The 19,695-nt window shown below is 40.5% G+C and overlaps 1 protein-coding gene across 2 annotated transcripts in view; it reads left to right on the top strand.

The window, feature by feature from the left end:
• The first annotated feature begins 1,425 nt into the window (after positions 1-1,425).
• Positions 1,426-19,695, top strand: part of LOC113027979 (uncharacterized) — a 35,267-nt gene continuing 16,997 nt past the window's right edge. Inside the window, exons 1-6 of one of the 2 annotated variants that reach the window (XM_026177856.2) lie at positions 1,426-1,791; positions 13,564-13,668; positions 15,717-15,812; positions 16,127-16,222; positions 16,537-16,635; positions 16,851-16,987. In XM_026177856.2, coding sequence (XP_026033641.2) covers positions 1,601-1,791; positions 13,564-13,668; positions 15,717-15,812; positions 16,127-16,222; positions 16,537-16,635; positions 16,851-16,987 — 724 coding nt within the window. In that variant the 5' untranslated portion in view covers positions 1,426-1,600. Of the gene's footprint in view, positions 1,792-3,578; positions 3,721-13,563; positions 13,669-15,716; positions 15,813-16,126; positions 16,223-16,536; positions 16,636-16,850; positions 16,988-19,695 lie in introns of those variants that run through there. The other variant, XM_026177857.2, reaches the window with a different exon arrangement.

A 19,695-nucleotide genomic window follows, 5' to 3' on the forward strand; every position in this document is an offset into this window, starting at 1 on the left:
CACTCCAAAAATACAAGAGTCCTTGAAATGTACAAAATATTATTAAAACATTGAGACACCTTGGCCTATGGTACAATGTATACAATGCATGAAAAGATCTTTACTGCAGATACTACTATGGCTCTGCAGATTTTTTCTTTTCTTTTAAACTATGTCGCCTCAGCTTGAGGTTGGTAAATCTGTCTATCACATTTTGGTGGTCAAGTCTCTCAAGCATCTTTCTCAACTGACATCACAGCCAGGTGCTGGAGTCTGCTTTGACCCATGGTCCTTCTCAGCCAGGTATGAAGCTGACTCAAGACACTAAAAGACCTCTCACAGCTACAGCTGCTAACTGGGTTTGTTAGGGCAACCTGAATAACAGTTTTCAGTGTGGGGAAGATCCGATTATCCAGAAGATGAACTCCGCTGCGTCTCAGCCACTATCGCTCTGGCAGCAACGGCGCTAGAACCAGAGCGGGGGGGGGGGGGGGAGGGGTTATCTATACTTTTGTTGTTAAAGTGTTCCATCTCAATTAAGTACTGTATGCTTTTTATATTTTTAGTAGTGTGTCACACAAACAGCAGATATTGTCAAAAAAGTAAGATATCTTTGGGGGTGCTTTGATTCTTTTTGGGCTAAAATCACCCCTGCTCACACCTCTGATGAAGTCTCACAAGCGTCAGCTTTGTTTTTACACATAGATATAAAAATATGGATATGTACTGATAAATGATCCGAATTATAATATTTCTGCCCATCTGAGTTAAAGTTGAATCGAATCGGATTGAATTGAATCGGGACCTTGTGAATTGGAATTGAATCAATTACAGAAATCAAAATCAATACCTAGCCCTACTCTGGCTTCCTCGCACAGTCCAGAGATGTACTTATTGATACAACTAGTGATTCTAATTTGGCTGCGGATTTGAGGTGCTGTATGAGTGGTTTAAATGTGACTGATTATGCTGCCTTAATGACAGTAAACAGTGGATGTCTTTAAAAAAACATTTAATCAAATGAAAAAAAAAACAAGAGCCCCAGGTGGTGTATGGATGCTTCCCGACGTTCCTTATACTCGCGATCAGTGAAGAATATGTTATCATAACTTTCTTACCTTAATAATTTAGATCATTTATGCATATTTCCCCTCTAATGAATCATTACTATTTTACTAAGCCATTTTAGATTCTGCATTAACTTACTTTTGGTATTTTAGAGAAAACTGGTCTCACTTTGCGTTGAGGCTCTTATTTTATTCACCTTTCAAACTTTGTAAACAGGTCTCTTTTTATTCAATTTGAAATTTTTAAAAATGGAAACCTACCTTCTTTTTTAAATTATTTGATATTGGATAAATATCAGATTATCTGAGTGAGCTACACACCCTTTACCAGGTCACACCCAGAAAGGACACTGCTTTCGGGTAAAATTCAGGGGTAGGAACTTTCTGTTGGGGGATGTGTGTTGCAAGGGGGAACAAAACAAAGTCCGGACTGAGGGACACGCTGCTGTTTTGGTCATGTGCTAGTCGTTTTTATCGTCCTCATGGAAGAATCGTCGCTTGTGCCTTAACTTTTTGTGGTGTCGTGGGGACTTTGAGTGTCCGCATTTGGAAAAATGCAGGATCATAATTATTATTTCTCAGGAGAAAAGATCAAGGACGTGCTGTCGAACAAGCTGGGGCACGAAGAGGAAAAACTGGAAGAAACGAAAGTGTTCTTAGGCGTCGCCTTCTCCAGGTGGACCTCGCTGAAGAGGGACAAAAGTTTTCAGAGTGATGCCGAAGTGGCCTGCTTTCTGCTGGACAGGTAATTCAAGTTGTGCCCGAAAGCGACGCGTGAATCGGTGTTACTGTTAGAAAAATTACGAAGTGAGACACAGCGTAACAATTGCGTTTATTTGCATGCGAGGAAGCAGTGTTAACGTCCCTTCGAGCCTCTTTATCTTTCCAACGCTGTGCTGGGAACAGAAACGTGTGAGACGGTTTTACAGGAAACACAGTTAGCTACGTGGTGTACTAGTACAGGGGTACTCAACCAGGATTTAGAGGTCAAGCAACATAGAACTATACGTACACACATTATAACCATTGAAACGTGATAACTGTGCACGTTCAAGTGACTGCTGTGAACAGTTTTAGGGGCTCATTTTCTTCCGCTCCTTTAATCAACTCCCCCACTTGTTTGCTCGTTAAAATAATTGAGCTCCAGCTTGTCCTTCCAGGATTATTTTTTTTAACCCGGGCTTACATGTGGAGGTGCCCATTCATGAGCTGGGATGACATTTAGCTTTGAGCATGTTCACTGTGGAGAAAATTGCATGGCTTTTTTGTGTGGAGGCATTGCTCTGTTTTCAATGGCCACTTTTCTTTTTGCACAAAACGTTTGTTCTTTATTTTTTCTCCGTTTTTCACAGCTTTCTCCGGCGCACTCGTCTGTATCGGTCCCTTTCATTTTCTACACGTATCGCTTTCTTCCTGCCGTCTTCTCTAATCTAATCGCTTAAGCCCCTTTTTCTACAACCCAGTAATGGCGGCTTTATTTTTCTTGAACGAGACGCTCGCATTACTCATCTAGTGGGTAGGGTTACTGACCAGCCAATCGGTGGCATGCAGTCGGATGACGTCACATTTCAGTACCTGTTCAGATCGCTTGGAACGCTGTCACTGTCACGAGAGAGGAAACAAGATGGCGGAGTGAGCAGCAACTTTACTGCAGGCGTCCGAACTTTTTGGCTTTTTTTTGTCCTGAAACTCTGAATTTATTAAAAGCAATAACCCGTTTTTTGCGCTTTTTGTGCACTTCAACCAGCCACTGGAGAACTAACTGTAAACCAGCTTTAATTTGTAATTTGTCCGGGGTTAATTTTGATACTTGTCCTATGATCACGATGGATCATGACTACAACGTTTCGGTATTGAGGGAGGCGTGTGACGAGGAGGATATTCAAGATTTGGAGATCACTGACATGACTTCCAAGGACTCCAGAATCAACTGGGCTCACACTCCGACGAAAAGCCCTAACCCGAAGAAAGCAAGAGGGGTGCGAGCGCAGCCGCTGGAGGAGGAGGACACCGCTGCAGCAATCTTGCAAGCAGTCAATGTGTTAACGCAAAAGATGGATGAACAGACGGCGTTGCTGCGTAAGTTTGAAAAGCGCATTGACATGAACACGGCGGAAATAAGAAAAAATAAAGAAAGTATAGTAGAACTCCAGGAGAAAGGTGGTGAGCTGCAGAAAGAAAACAAATCCCTGCGCAGCTCCTGTGAGGAACATGCTCGATATAAGAGGAGATGGAACCTAAGGCTGACTGGTCTTCCTGAGAAAGATGATGAAAACACGAGAGAGTCAGTTATCGGGATTCTCACCAGAGTTGTGCCCTTGTCTGTGGATAAACTGAGAGAGACTGTTGATACTGTTCATCGGCTGGGAAAGAAGGGGAACGCTGCATCTTCCGGGTCCCCGAGAGCCATAATTATCCAGTCTGGCATGAGAACGGTCCGGGACGACGTCTGGAAGAAATCGAGGCATGCGAGGGTTTGCAAGGAGATGAACATCCACTTCAAGGAAGACTTCTCCAAGGAAGATCGGGAGGCTCGAGTTAAGCTGTGGCCGCTGGTCCAGGATGCCAGGAGTAAGGGAAAGGGAGCGTTTTTGAAGGACGGCTACGCTCTGATTGATAACCAAAGAGTGGACCCGAACTGATTTTCTTTTGTGTGACCTTTTACACCTCTCAGGTATGCTGCTGTTGATTAAGCCTATTGCTTAGCATGTCATTTAATTTAAAATTTCCCGGTTGTTAAGGGTTATTGCACTGAATAGTTATTTTATACAGGACACGGCTGCTCGTTCCTGCGTGTCTTCTTAAGTTTCTTTTTCTTTTCCCCAATACCTTTGTAATAGTGTTATATGTTATCTGTTATTTCCTTGAATGTCAGGGGGCTAAGAAACATTGTGAAGCGTAAGGCTATCTTTCTTTTTTGCAAGGAGCAACAGGCTAACTGTGTCTTTCTACAAGAGACCCATTCGGCAGAGGCAGACACAAAGTTCTGGAAAACACAGTGGGGTGAATCTGTTTTCTTTAGTCATGGTACGTCTCACTCAGCTGGAGTGATGATTTTATTTAATAGGTTTCCGGGAAATGTCATAGACTGTAAAAGTGATTCTGATGGTCATTGGCTGATGATAGTGTCAGAGATTAATGGTTCAAAATACATTCTGCTGTGTGTATATGGTTATACTAATAGAGCTCAGAATAAGAAACTTCTAACCTTCCTTTGTGAACAGTTAGCTCAATTTCCATTGCTCTATCTTGTTGACAAAGTTGTTGTGGGGGGAGACTTTAACGTAGCTCCTGATCCCTCTGTAGATCGTCTTCCATCCAGGACCTCATGCCACAGTTACGATGAAAGTATCCTTAATTTGGTCAACAAAGTTAGTCTCTGTGACGCTTGGAGGCTGAAAAATCCATCTGTATCTCAATTTACTTGGTTTAATTCATCTAATAATGGTCAGTGTTCCAGGATTGATTACTGGTTAGTCTCTAACAATTTGATCAACAACATTTCTAAGTGTGAAATCTCCGCTTCCCCTCTAACTGATCACTGTTTGATTTCCTTATTCATCTCATTAACCAAGGTGAAACATCAATCCCTTATTTGGAAATTCAACAACAACCTTCTGCATAATGACAACTTCTGCCTTGAAGTGAGAAATTTAATTGTGGAAATTGATAAACTAGATATGTCACATGTGAGCAAATGGGAATGGTTTAAATTCCAAGTTAAACAGGTAGCAATTCAAATTAGCAAATCCATTGCTAAACAGAAAAGACAGGAGCAACAAAGCATTATTGAAAGAATTAACAGGCTATGCTGCAAACAGGATTTATCTCTGGACGAACATATACAACTAAACACTTTTCAATCTCAACTAGACAAAATGTTCTTAGAGAAAGCCAATGGTGCCTATGTTCGTTCAAGAGCCCGGTGGATTGAGGAGGGTGAGAAAAACTCTTCCTACTTTTTTAATTTAGAAAAATACAGACAATCAAATACGAAGATTCAATCACTGAATATCAAGGGGGTTTTGACTGAGGACCATGACAAAATAAACGTGGAAATACTTCATTTTTACAGTAACCTTTACAAGTCAACCTATTCAATGGAGAATGGCACTGTGTTTCTGGAAAGTCTTAGAGGCCTTAATGGGACATTGGATGTGGATATAAAGGTTCGTATGGAGAGTAAACTTGCAATCGAAGAGCTGGACAAGGCAATCGGACAAATGCCCAGGGGCAAATCACCAGGTATTGATGGGCTAACAGTGGAATTTTACTCCTTTTTCTGGCATGACATTAGATTAACTCTTTACAGTGCTTACTTAGAATGTATCTCATCAACTAATCTTTCACCTACAATGAAACAAGGTTTAATCACTTTAATTCCAAAACCCAACAAAGACAAACTACTTCTGGATAATTGGAGACCCATAACCCTTCTGTGTAATGATTATAAATTACTGGCTCATGTATATGCGAACCGCTTAAATGATTGTTTAACACATTTAGTGGATGAATGTCAGTCGGCGTTTATAAAAGGAAGACATATACACAATCACATTAGATTGATTTTTGATATGCTTGATTATCGCCAGTATATAAAGACAGAAAGCTTAGTGTTGTTTTTGGACTTTTATAAGGCTTTTGACACGGTTGAACATCCCTTCCTGCTTAAAGCCTTGAATTTCCTGGGTTTTGGGGATAACTTTTGTAATGTGATCAAAATGTTTTACAGTAACATTTCTAGCTCTGTCTCGCTTAACCCTGGAATGACACCTAGGTTTGAAGTGCAGAGAGGTATCCGTCAGGGATGCCCTATTTCCCCCAAATTGTTCATATTAACCACTCAACTGCTGGCACTTATCATCCAAAAAGACCCTGATTTGTATGGTATTAACATTTTTGACAAGGAATTCAAAATAAGCCAGTTTGCTGACGATACTGCACTGTTTTTAAGAGATAAATCCATGGTAGCTAAAGCGCTTAACACTATCTCATTATTCTCCCAGGCGTCAGGACTATGTCTGAATATTAACAAATGTGAATTGTTACCTATTCACACGTGTTCTGATTCTAATATAGCTTCTATAAGAGTTGAACTGGAAGTTAAATATTTAGGTATAGTGATTTCTAAAAATATGTCCCGAAGAGAAGACAACAACATCTGCAATCGTATCGTCGACATGAAGAAATCCCTTAGTCGTTGGTTGACCAGGGATATCACTATATTTGGCAGAGTCATCCTTTCCAAAGCTGAAGGTATCTCTAAATTAATTTACCCATGTCATTCTCTTTATGTTTCTCCCCAAAATATTAGGAAAGCCAACTCAATTATTTTTCAATTCCTATGGAAAAACAAAACCCACTATATTAAGAGATCACAGTTGGTTAAAGATTATGAGAAGGGTGGTGTCAGAGCCTTAGACTTTGAATCAATGATCGGAACTTTTAAGATCAACTGGCTCAGAGCTTGCTTATCTCAGTCTGATTCCATGTGGTTTCATATACCCAGATCTTTATTTAAGGAACTAGGAGGAATTGATTTTCTATTAAAATGTGACTTTGAGACTAGTAAAATACCTGTTACACTCTCTAATTTTCACAAACAGATTCTTCATTTTTGGAAAATGATGTTTACACACAACTTTTCTCCTCATATGTCGACCCTATGGAACAATAGAGTGATAACTGCTAACAAAAAGACATTATTTATCAGGAACTGGTTTGAGAGTGGTATCTTGTTTGTAACTGACTTGCTGGATTTGAGTGGTGCTCTATTGGATTACGTGTCTTTCTCAAAGAGACACAACTTTAATTGTCCATTAAAAGAATACAGAAAAGTTTGCTGTGCTATCCCTTTGGCCCTAAGGCAGCTGATACGCAACACAATGCTACACTCTGAGGTCAATCCAGCACTGCCAAACCTAAAAATTGGTAACTGCATCCTAAATGATAGTAAATGTAACAATAAATTTATCAGTGTGAATTTTAAATCTATTCTTTTCCAGGGGTTTAACTCAGGTAGATATTTGCAGGCCCTTCATGGGGACCAGTCACTCATGGAAAAGGCGTTCTCAAAATTCATTCAGTGGCCTGTCTCCCCAAAAGTAAAAAACTCATTTCAAGATAATTAATAATATATATCCTGTGTCTGAATTTTTAAAGAGGAGGTTTAAATTTGAGGTTAACCAGTGTGCATTTTGTGATTCAGCCTGTGAAACATTACACCATTTGTTTTTCTCATGTCCTGTGTCAGCTGCCTTTTGGTTAGAACTACACAGCTGGTTATCCCTCAAGATCAACGATATTCCCCAGTTTAGTATTTCTGATATTATTTTCTATATGGCTAAACAACATCCATCTGTCTCTACTGTGATTAACATTGTCATCCTGTTAGGTAAATACCATATACATTGTTGTAAATGGAGGAATAGAAAACCATCCTTTACTTGGTTCATCAATGACTTTAAACATTATTTCATGTCACTTAAAGAACTGAAGTCAAGCAGATTTGCCGCAATCTATGATGACATTTCCCATTTGCTACTGTTTTGATTATTACCTATATTGTGTATCAACCTGTGCTCCTTTTAATTTCTTCCGCATTAATACTGTGGATCTTTTGTCTAGCCCCCTCCCCCCATATCCTTGCTGTTAGTTTTGTTGTATTGACTATGTTCTTTTTTTTTTTTTATCCTCCACGAGAGTTCATTTGCACTATAATGTATTATTTTGTTTGTGACTGTATTGTTCCAATTGTTAATAAAAAAATAAAAAAAAAGCTGTCACTGTCACTACCCGATCCGTACCGGAAACCCGATCGGTACCCCGCATGCGCGAAAGGTGTCTACTTCCGGTCGAAGCGTTTTACGATATTTACGGGTCAGAGTATCTGTTAAGAATAATAAGTATCTCTTAACATGTTTCCAATAATGAAGCATTTCAATATAATGTAGACAAAAATGAAAAATAAAAAGATAGTTACGGATCAGGACTCCCCGATCCTTACTGCGCATGTGCAAAGTCGGACCGTACAAATTGGGTCTACCCGATCCGTACCGCGCATGTGCAGGGATTTTCTTCTTCTTCTGTTCGTTTAATGGCAGTTTACTCCCCAGTATAAGAGGATACTGCCACCTGCTGACCAAGCGAATGAACCCTATTGTAAACTGAATTAGCGTAATTACAAACATCTGTTAAATTTGATTTAGTGATAGTCGAGTGTGTTTATGCTTGCATGTGTGGAGAAGATTGATTGGAATAGTGATGATGATGTCCGCTTACACTGTCAATTGTCAGTAAACACTTCATCTGGCTGATGAATCTACACGTGACATATTACAAAGTCTGTATTATTAACTCTGTAATTAAGCGCCATTCTTCTTATTTTACGGCGCTGTTGTTCAATCGGGGAACGCTCTCTGTTGAGGAGAGAAGCGTGAATTTGTTTGTATACGGATGATCCATTGTTTAAATGTCCCGGTAGTCGAAAAGGAGGCAGAGCTGTTGAGAAATGCTAGGAGCTAACTGGGCGCTAACCGTATCATTCAAATATATTGAATGTCGCAATGTTGGCAAAGAGAGGAAGTGACGTATGATTTGCGCATGCGGGGTACCGATCGGGTTTCTGGTACGGATCGGGTAGTGACAGTCACTACCCGATCCGTACCCTGCATGCGCGAAAGGTGTCTACTTCCGGTCGAAGCATTTTACGATAGTTACAGGTCAGAGTATCTGTTAAGATGTTAAGAATAACAAGTATCTCTTAAAATGTTTCCGATAATGAAACATTTAATATAATGTCGACAAAAATAAAAAGATAGTGACAGATCGTTACTGCGCATGTGCAAAGTCAGACCGTACAAATCGGGTCTACCCGATCCGTACCGCGCATGTGCAGGGGTTTTCTTCTTCTTCTGTTCGTTTAATGGCAGTGTACTCCCCAGTGTACGAGGATACCGCCACCTGCTGACTTAGCGAATGAACCCTATTGTAAACTGAATTACAAACGTGTGTTAAATTTGATTTAGTGATAATTGAGTGTGTTTATGCTTGTCTGTGAGGAGAGGATTGTTGGAATGGTGATGATGTCCACTATTACTGTCAATTGCCAGTAAACACTTCATCTGGCTGCTGAATCTTCACGTTAGGGCTGGGCCATATTATACCGTTCACGGTAATACCGGTATAATGTTAGGCAACGATAGGAAAATGAAATATCGCGATAGAATGGGAGTAAAACGCGCATGCGCAGTGCCTTTGTTTTCATACGCACATGGCCGATTGTTGAGTGAAACAGATGAACCAGAATTGGTTTGTAAAAATGGTGCAACTTCCGTGATGTGGAACTGGTTTGGTGTTTGTCCATCAGATACACAACAAAGCACATTTTTTTGCAGAACATGCAAGCAGCCGTTGTTATTGTCATATTTGTCGGACTAAGATGCTCTTAAATCTGGGAGTAATCTGGGTCCTAAACTCCGTATGCTTCAGGTCAAACAACAATGCAGCATCACTTAGAGTTAAAAACTGTCTAAATTCTTTCATCTTTAATAAAACGATCAGCATTGCTGCTTTACCAGGTGTAACTATAAAGTTTAACTTCCAGGCATCCATGAAAACAAAAGTTATTACATTTAACGGAGTTAGAAGTTAGCAGGAAGCTAGCGGAAGTTAGCTCGCTAGTTTCGCTAGTTACCTAAGCATGATATTGCATGTTCTGACTGAGAGATTTCGGAAAAAAATCAAACGTACAGCTCTGCTATCACTTCCAACATAAATGAAGACAGGAAACTAAACAGCAGCGACGTTTGCAGGGTTACTGAAGTTGGGCTAGCTGGTATATAATGATGTGCTACGTGATTGCTAGCGACACAGCTATGTTAGCATAACATAAACAGTGAAGCTGGAGGACGAACACTAACACTTTTCCACTTATAAAAGTTAACGTGAAGGTTCTTCATGGTTAGAGACAAATGCAATCGCATGGCAGGATGCTGTAAACGGACCAAACTTCAGTCAGGAGAACAACTGAGATAATCCATCCACAATACGAGGTTAGTCATTAATATACTGCAGCAACATGGGAATAGAGCAGCTGCCAGAGAATTCAACATTAATGAATCAATGGTACAGAATTGGAGGAAGCAAGAAGAATGAGTTTAATAAAGTTTGATTTATCTGACTGCTTTGTTTCGCTTAATGTGCCTTATAATCCCGTGCACCTTATGGTCCGAAAAATGCGTAATGCACACTGCAGTTTAATGTTGCAAAGCACCTCTTTTTAACTTCAGTGGATATTATACATGGTTATGCTCAGGATATGTCAGCCCATTTCTACTGGAAATGCCTTTTGGTTAAACTTTCAGCAAGGAATTTGCATTTGCACTGTTACATTTTTATAAAGCTTTAATGTACATAAAAACCAGCTTCTTGTTTAAGTGAAAATAAATGGAAGGTTGTCTTTTTGCGCTAGTAATGTTGTGGAGTTGTATTTTGTCTCGCATCAATTATATCGTCGGTTATATCGTTATCGCAAATTTTCAAATATATATCGTGATAAATATTTTTGGCCATATCGCCCTGCTCTACTTCACGTGACATATTATAAAGTCTGTATTATTAACTCTGTCATTAGGCACCATTCTTCTTATTTTACGGCGCTGTTGTTCAATCGGTGGACGCTCTCTGTTGAGGAAAAAAGCAAAAATTTGTTGCGGATACCGATTATTCATTGTTTAAATGTCCCGGTAGTCGAAAAGGAGGCAGAGCTGCTGAGAAATGCTAGGAGCTAACTGGGCGCTAACCGTATCATTCAAATATATTGAATGTTGGCAAAGAGAGGAAGTGACGTAAGATTTGCGCATGCGGGGTACCGATCGGGTTTCCGGTACGGATCGGGTAGTGACAAACCCATGTGTTCTGGGAATCCATCCTACCTCAAAAAACATCCTACCCAATGTTTCTGCGCAGACACGGCGCATGCGCACAACACCAAACTCACATTAAGTGTAGCTTGCCATCACCAGTGTGTGAATGTGTGTGTGAATGGGTGGATGACTGGTTGTGTAAAGCGCTTTGGGGTCCTTAGGGACTAGTAAAGCGCTATACAAATACAGGCCATTTACCATTTATTTACCATTAACTTCTTTTTCTCTCACCCATTCGGAATACTTCTTCAGGTTATGTTATGGTTAGGTTAGGGGTAGGGTTAGGGTTTAGTCACAAGCCACCGTCAAATTATAATACGGGTAGGACGATTTGTCAGAGTAGGATGGTTTCTCAAAACCCCGGGAGAGCATGTACTAAAAAGTACTTGCTACCAAGTAATATGATCTAATGGAAAACCCTGAAAACCGTGCTGAGGCAATCTGACTAGGTATTAGTTAAAGGGCTTAACTCCGAGCTGTGGCACTGTAGCGTCTTAGTATTTTCCACCATCATTATTGCGTTACACCTAGGGCTGCCTCAAACGATTATTTTGATAGTCGACTATTCACCGATTATTTTTGCAATTAGTCGACTAATCAGATTATGCATCCACTGGACATAAAGCGTACAGCTTATTGCACCAGCATGCATCTGCTCTTATATAACTATCATTAGCTTACAGCTTTAAGTGTCTAAGGTATGTGCTAACTAAAAATAAAGATAAGATGATAGTTTATTAAACTTTTAATGGAATTTGCAGATTGTCTCAGTGGTGTTTAATAAACTCAGCCATCTGCTCCTTGCTCACTAAAATATAATAGGACACTGGAATAAATTCTCACATTTGTTTAATCAGTTTTCTGTTTGATGTTTATTCAGCTGTGTGAAAACTGTAACTTTAATCTCAGCCAAACTGATTTACTCAGGAACAAATAAAACACTGAAGAAAGCCAAACGGTAACATTTTTGTTATCTAAGTGACTTATATATCATGTTTAACCTGAGTAGTGAAAGACCACAGGGGGTTTGCGGTTCTCACCAGCTCTAGTGAGCCTTGAGTCCCCCGGCTAGCTATCGAGCTGGTGGGTAACGGACGTCTCCGAAAACGTCGGAGCACTTATGCAAAAATGTGATGTCTTGATAAACCGAGCAGATATTTGAAGGTTACACAGCTACATTCTTGCTTGAAAATATGCTAAAAGTTTAGTAATATTAAAACTAAATAGCTGCTGCCATTGTTGGAAATTGGAATTGGCTGGGCCGTGCTATGTGTCTACGAATTTGGACAGCCTTCGTTGCGTCGCAATAGCGTAATGAGCCTACAAATGCAGCCACCGAAAGATGCGGCTCCTGAATTTGTACACGGCTACAATACCGGAGCCTGCTGCTGCTTCTGCTTCTTCTTCTTCTTCTTCTTCGGCGTTTAATGGTAGCTGGCATCCTTGTACATGCATTGCTCCAACCTTCTGTTTCAGGCCGTTCTTACACTCTGAAATCCTACTACTTATTCCTGCATCTTTCAGGATCTTACAAAGCTTCAAACAACGCGTCGGCTATTAAATTAGTCGATGTAATCGTGACTTGTCGACTGATCGTGGCAGCCCTAAATACACCCCAGTGCTGTCTGCAGTGTCATCATAGGTCATCTGTGCAGTCGTCCACCTTCTGCCCTATTTGGTGATACATGATGGTCTTGGTTAGAGCAGTCAAAGGAGCTTGCAAAGAAAAGCGTCTGGACTTCTTTAAGTTACTTGAAGACGTTTCACCTCTCATCCGAGACGCTTCTTCAGTTCTAAGGTCAAATGGTGGAGAGTCCCAGATATAAGCCCTCCTTTGACTACGATGACCTGGATGACTGAGAACCTATACAGACACCTTGGTTAGAGCAGTTTCGATCAGTCTCTGGATCAACCTTCTCAGGGAGGGAACGCAGCAGCATTCGCAAACAGTCAGCAAGGCCATTGCAACTGCTTACTTGTATGTTAGATGGAAGTACATGACCACCAGCTTCCTTTTGGATAACTGTGCGAGTAACGGCACTGTCACAAAGAACAGTTATTGGCTTACCTGTAGCCAGCAAGGATACTTGGGGCAGTTTTTCAGCTGAATTTAAGGAAATCACTACATTTTCAAAGATAACACTTCTGATTTCCTCCCATCTAGTCTCCCTTCCCATTTATCTTGGTGGTTATCATCCCTCTTGCGTTGATGTGCATGGCATAATAATTTGACACTGTTTCAACTACAATTTCCAGAAGATGGACTACAAAATGCACATCTTACTTCATGTTTTTACTGCATTGTTACAGCTGGTCTCAGAAACAATGGTGTGAAATGAAAAAACACATTAACTTTGTGCTGTTCAGCGGTGTAATTTTAAAAATGTGTATTTATCAATGTTAAAAAGGGTTCGAGTTTCACAAATTAATGTGTGTTTTGATGCTTGATCTGTACAACAGTGTTAGTTGTGGGTTAAATGTTGTTTCATTTGATCGATTCATGTGATAGGAACAGTCAGAGAGGAAGGTTAATGCCACCAGCAGTTGTCATGTAGAATTTAACATTTTGATGTTTCTGTTGTTTCCTCCAGCTATGAGAGAGTTGTGATGACATCAGCGCCCACAAAGGAAAAGCCTTCACAAGTCCCAGCTCCAGCTACCTTTGGCACCAGTCATTCTTTTAATGGAGCCAACAGGCAAGTCCTTCCATGTCAAGAAATTCCATATGTTTTGAATACGAATGAATACATGTTCATGTATATGTACACTACCAGTTTAAAGTTTGGACACACCTTCTCATTTAATGTTTTTTTTTCTTTATTTTTATGACTCTTTACATTGTAGATTCTCACTGAAAGCATCAAAACTATGAATGAACACATTTGGAGTTATGTAATAATTGAAAAAGTGTGAAATAACTTAAAACATGGTTTATATTTTAGATTCTTCAAAATAGGCACCTTTGCTTCTTTAGGTTGTTACCTGAAATGGTTTTCCAGCAGCCTTGAAGGAGTTCTTAGAGATGCTGAACACTTGTTGGCCCTTTTGCCTTCAGTCTGCGGTCCATCTCATCCCAAACCATTTTGATTGGGTTTAGGTCAGGTGACTGTGGAGGCCAGGGCATCTGGCGCAGCACTCCATCACTCTCCTTCTTGGTTAAATAGCCCTTGCACAGCCTGGAGGTGTGTTTGTGCTTTTGAAAAATAATTGGTAGTCTAACTAAACACAAACCGGATGGGATGGCATGTCACAGTAGGATGCTGTGGTAACCAAGCTGGTTCGGTGTGCCTTCAATTTTGAATAAGTCCCCAATAGTGTCACCAGCAAAGCACCCTCACACCGTCACACCACCTCCTCCATGCTCCACATTGGGAACCATGCATGTAGAGACCATTCGTTCCCCTTTTCTGCATCACACAAAGACACGGCAGGTGGAACCAAAGATCTCAAATTTGGACTAATCAGACCAAAACACAGATTTACACTGGTCTAATGTCCATTCCTTGTGTTTCTTGGCCCAAACAAATCTCTTCTGTTTGTTGCTTTTCCTTAGTGGTAGTTTCTTAGCAGCTATTTGACCATAAAGGCCTGATTCACACTGTGTCATCTGAACTGTTGATGTAGAGACGTGTCTGTTACTGGAGCTCTGTGTGGCATTTTCCTGGGGTGTAGTTAACTTGTGATTTCTGAGGCTCGTCACTCGGATGAATTTATCCTCAGCAGCAGAGGTGACTCTTCCTTTCCTGGGGCGGTCCTCATGCGAGCCAGTTTTCTCGTTGCGCTTGATGGTCTTTGTGACTGCACCTGGGAACACATTCAAAGTTTTTGCAGTTTTCTGGACTGACTGACCTTCTGTTCTTAAAGTAATGATGGACTGTTGTTTCTCTTTACTTAGCTGATAGTTTTTGTCATAATATGAATTCTAACAGTTGTCAAATAGGGCTGTCAGCTGTGTACCATCTTGATTTCTGCACAACACAACTGGTAGTCCCAACCACATTTAGAAAGCAAGAAATTCCACAAATGAACCCTGGCAGGCACACCTGTAAAGTGAAAACCATTTCAGGTGACTATATCATGAAGCTCATTAAGAGAAGGCCAAGCATTTGCAGCGCTGTCTACAAAGCAAAGGGTGGCTACTTTCAGGAATGTAAAATATAAGATATATTTGGGATTATTTATCAATTTTTACTTTGCTACACAATTACATACATCTTGCTTCATATATTTGATGTCTTCAGTATGTAGGTGAAGGAAAGATGTGAAAGGGAATTTATAATCACTTACAATGAGAACATCGTTGTGTACTCCAGACTCTGTGATTATGTCAGAGCTTCCCAAAGTGTGCCCCCCCCCCTCAATGAAAAGGGGGGGAAAAATGCTTGGAAACTGCTAGCATGGGGCGCCCACACAAACGCAAAGCAGGAGATGAAGCATCGCTGAATATGTTTCCAAACCAACTTCATTCTAAGACAAATGGTGTGAAATGAAAAAACACATTAACTTTGTGCTGTTCAGCGGTGTAATTTTAAAAATGTGTATTTATCAATGTTAAAAAGGGTTCAAGCTTCACAAATTAATGTGTGCTTTGATGTTTGATCTGTACAACAGTGTTAGTTGTGGGTTAAATGTTGTTTCATTTGATCGATTCATATGATAGGAACAGTCAGAGAGGAAGGTTAATGCCGCCAGCAGTTGTGTCATGTAGAATTTAACATTTTGATGTTTCTGTTGTTTCCTCCAGCTATGAGAGAGTTGTGATGACATCAGCGCCCACAAAGGAAAAGCCTTCACAAGTCCCAGCCCCAGCTACCACTGATACACCTCGTTCTTTCAACAGGCAAGTCCTTCCATGTCTAAATTTATAAATGTTTTGCATATATTCAGGCTGCTAGTTTGGTTTTAAGATAAATGTAATGCTGCATTTTGTTGCCACTGGCTCAGAACTAACAAACTTTGATACAGTCAGTTTGGACTTTTTCTTCCAGCGTCTGTACACACAACCAATGGCATGAAATGAAACAAATTTATATTTGTGCCGTTCATTGTTGTAGGTTTAAAATAAACCATCTGTTGATATGCTCCTCATCGTTAATGCCACCAGCACTTGTCATGTAGAATTTAACATTTTGATGTTTCTGTTGTTTCCTCCAGCTATGAGAGAGTTGTGATGACATCAGCGCCCACAAAGGAAAAGCCTTCACAAGTCCCAGCCCCAGCTACCACTGATACACCTCGTTCTTTCAACAGGCAAGTCCTTCCATGTCTAAATTTATAAATGTTTTGCATATATTCAGGCTGCTAGTTTGGTTTTAAGATAAATGTAATGCTGCATTTTGTTGCCACTGGCTCAGAACTAACAAACTTTGATACAGTCAGTTTGGACTTTTTCTTCCAGCGTCTGTACACACAACCAATGGCATGAAATGAAACATATTTATATTTGTGCCGTTCATTGTTGTAGGTTTAAAATAAACCATCTGTTGATATGCTCCTCATCGTTAATGCCACCAGCACTTGTCATGTCGAATTTAACATTTTGATGTTTCTGTTGTTTCCTCCAGCTATGAGAGAGTTGTGATGACATCATTGGCTACAAAGGAAAAACCGTTACAAGTCATAGGTCCAGCTGCCTTTGGCGCCACTTTGAGTGGAGCAAACAGGTAAGTCTTTCCTTGTCCAAATTTGTATGTTTTTGTATATAGTCATGTATACATTTTAAAGATTAAATTCCATGGCTAGTATCTGTTTTTGGATCAGTTGAGCCCAACAGAAAACAGAACCATGCGCAAACACAAAATTAGTATTTATAAGAACCATTAGTCTCACGCGTTGTGGGGTATAACTCTGAATATCTCGATGGCTTATTGTTTTTCAGATTTCCGTATCCAAGATTGCCAAACGGAGTGGGGATGCGTCCAGTGACTAACCTTCAACCACCTGACCCCAGAATTCTCAAAATGGTTGTATTTGTACCTCCACGAGCAACATCAGTGTTAACACAAGTCAGGAGAAGTAAGTGTTAAATTATTTTAAATTTTATTGTAGCCTATTAAATTACCATTATTCCCACAGAATTATGTAAAAACTATTAGATGGCACAATAACTTAATATTTGATGGCACTAACTTACACATGGCTGGGCATTATTTTATCCATAAATTACTACAATTGACTGTTGCAACTGCTCTCTACTTTGTGATTTAAACTAAAGAAAGGTAAATAATACAACAACTGTCAAATGGGTCCATCAGCTGTGAAGTGGAACTGAGACCTTTTCACCAGTTTTAATAAAAATTAAAGCTGCAAGCAGCGTTATGAGGGCCCTCGCACCCCCGGCACGTCGAGCCACTGCCAACACCTCAAACCGGCACGTCCGATGTGATGTCACATTGATGGATTTCATGCTTTTAATCACCAGCTAACATTTCATCTTATTCAACCAGGATTATAGTCATGCCACTAGGTGGCGCTCTAACCATTATTGACAAATAGCATAACAAACATTTCCAAGCTCGAGTCTCATCACACCTGCGACCTTTGGGAGAGATTGGACATTGTGTTTTTTAGTGACAGCAGATTACTGCTTTTTGCGAGTGATTGAAACTCTACGTGCCGCCATGACCACCCCGTTTCCCTGAACGGAAAAAGCTTCGCAATTTAACATCACAAAGGTCTTTAGATTCTACACACTGAAGAATGCTTCAATATGATGAAATCCCTTGGAGGAGTTCGTCAAAGTATGAAGCCTGAAAAGAGGGGAAAATGTCATCAAAATTACACATTAATTTTAAAATGGCTGACTTCCTGTTGGATTTGGGATATTGCTCCAAGAGACTTTTTTGTACATCTTGATATCTTACACAAGCTTACCAAGTGTCAGACTCATAGATGAAACACAGAGCAGGGGCTGATGTTTTGAAATATTGTAGGGGGCGCTGTGGAGCCATTTTGCGCTATTCAATGAAAATGATCACATAACAACAAAGCCTTCATCACATTGGAGGTGTGTGCCAAATTTCAAGCCTCTATAAACTTTCCAAGCCCCTCAAAAGCCACTTCATCTTTCATGGTGGACCGCGTTGCCACCAGGGTGCGCCGTTCAGTTTAAAGTCACAATTTTTGCACTGAAGCATCACGAGGGACTGATGGTGATATTCTCCGCTTTTGAGGTGGCCACGATGAACCTGTGAAAATCAGTACAACAAAATTAAAGCCATGACATTTCCTGTTGCCACTAGGTGGCGCTGTCCGTATTCCCGACAATGGGCACATCAATCTGTTCAGGGCGGGTCTGACATCATGCCTGTAAAGTCTGGTACTGATCAGACTGGATTTCATTGAGTTATACTAATTTGTTTCTTCATGGCGTGACATCAAAGTTCGCCATGCCGCTGGTGTCACACCCTTTTGCGAAAAGTCACAGTTTTCACTGTAACCCAAGACCAACTCCTTAAGGCTTTCCTGGAGAAATTTGAGGCTGCAGATGTCACCCATCACAATACTGTACCCCAAAGTGTAAAACATGACATTTCCTGTTCCCACTAGGTGGCGCTGTCCTTGATGTCAAATATGGCAGTTAAAATATGTTCAGGGGTGGAGCCTTATCATATGTGTTCACTTTGGTCCAGATCGGAACATGTATGACAGAATGAGAGGCAATAAGATTTTCATGGCGAGTCATCGAAATTCGCCATGGCGCCACGGCCTCATAGTATTGTGAAAACTCAAAAGCTCCGCAATTTAACATGGCATAAGGGTGTAGTTGGCACTGACCAAATATGAAGGTTATGAAATCAAACCCCAAGGAGGAGTTCGTCAAAGTTCGAGGCATGGAAATGGTAAAATCAGAGCCAAAATGTCACCTTCAATCCAAAATGGCGGACTTCCTGTTGGGTTTAGGACATTGCCATAATAGACTTTTTTGTTCGACTCTGAACATTATATAGGTGTACCGACTTTCAAACATGTAGGTCATACCCATACCGGGGGCTCGCGTTTTTCATTTTTCTAGGTGGCGCTACTGAGCTAATTTTCCCTGGCCATGTCTGAGAACATTAAAATACGTAAATTTTCACCAGACCTGACGCGTGTGCAAAATTTCATGAGTTTTCGAGCATGTTTAGGCCCTCAAACGGCCAATTCATTTGCCGAAATAATAATAATAATAATAATTAAAGCTGCAAGCAGCGTTATGAGGGCCCTCGCACCCCCGGCACGTCGAGCCACTGCCAACACCTCAAACCGGCACGTCCGATGTGATGTCACATTGATGGATTTCATGCTTTTAATCACCAGCTAACATTTCATCTTATTCAACCAGGATTATAGTCATGCCACTAGGTGGCGCTCTAACCATTATTGACAAATAGCATAACAAACATTTCCAAGCTCGAGTCTCATCACACCTGCGACCTTTGGGAGAGATTGGACATTGTGTTTTTTAGTGACAGCAGATTACTGCTTTTTGCGAGTGATTGAAACTCTACGTGCCGCCATGACCACCCCGTTTCCCTGAACGGAAAAAGCTTCGCAATTTAACATCACAAAGGTCTTTAGATTCTACACACTGAAGAATGCTTCAATATGATGAAATCCCTTGGAGGAGTTCGTCAAAGTATGAAGCCTGAAAAGAGGGGAAAATGTCGCCAAAATTACACATTAATTTTAAAATGGCTGACTTCCTGTTGGATTTGGGATATTGCTCCAAGAGACTTTTTTGT

This window comes from Astatotilapia calliptera, chromosome 8 (genome assembly GCF_964374335.1).
Source record: "Astatotilapia calliptera chromosome 8, fAstCal68.1, whole genome shotgun sequence".
NCBI lineage: Eukaryota > Metazoa > Chordata > Actinopteri > Cichliformes > Cichlidae > Astatotilapia > Astatotilapia calliptera.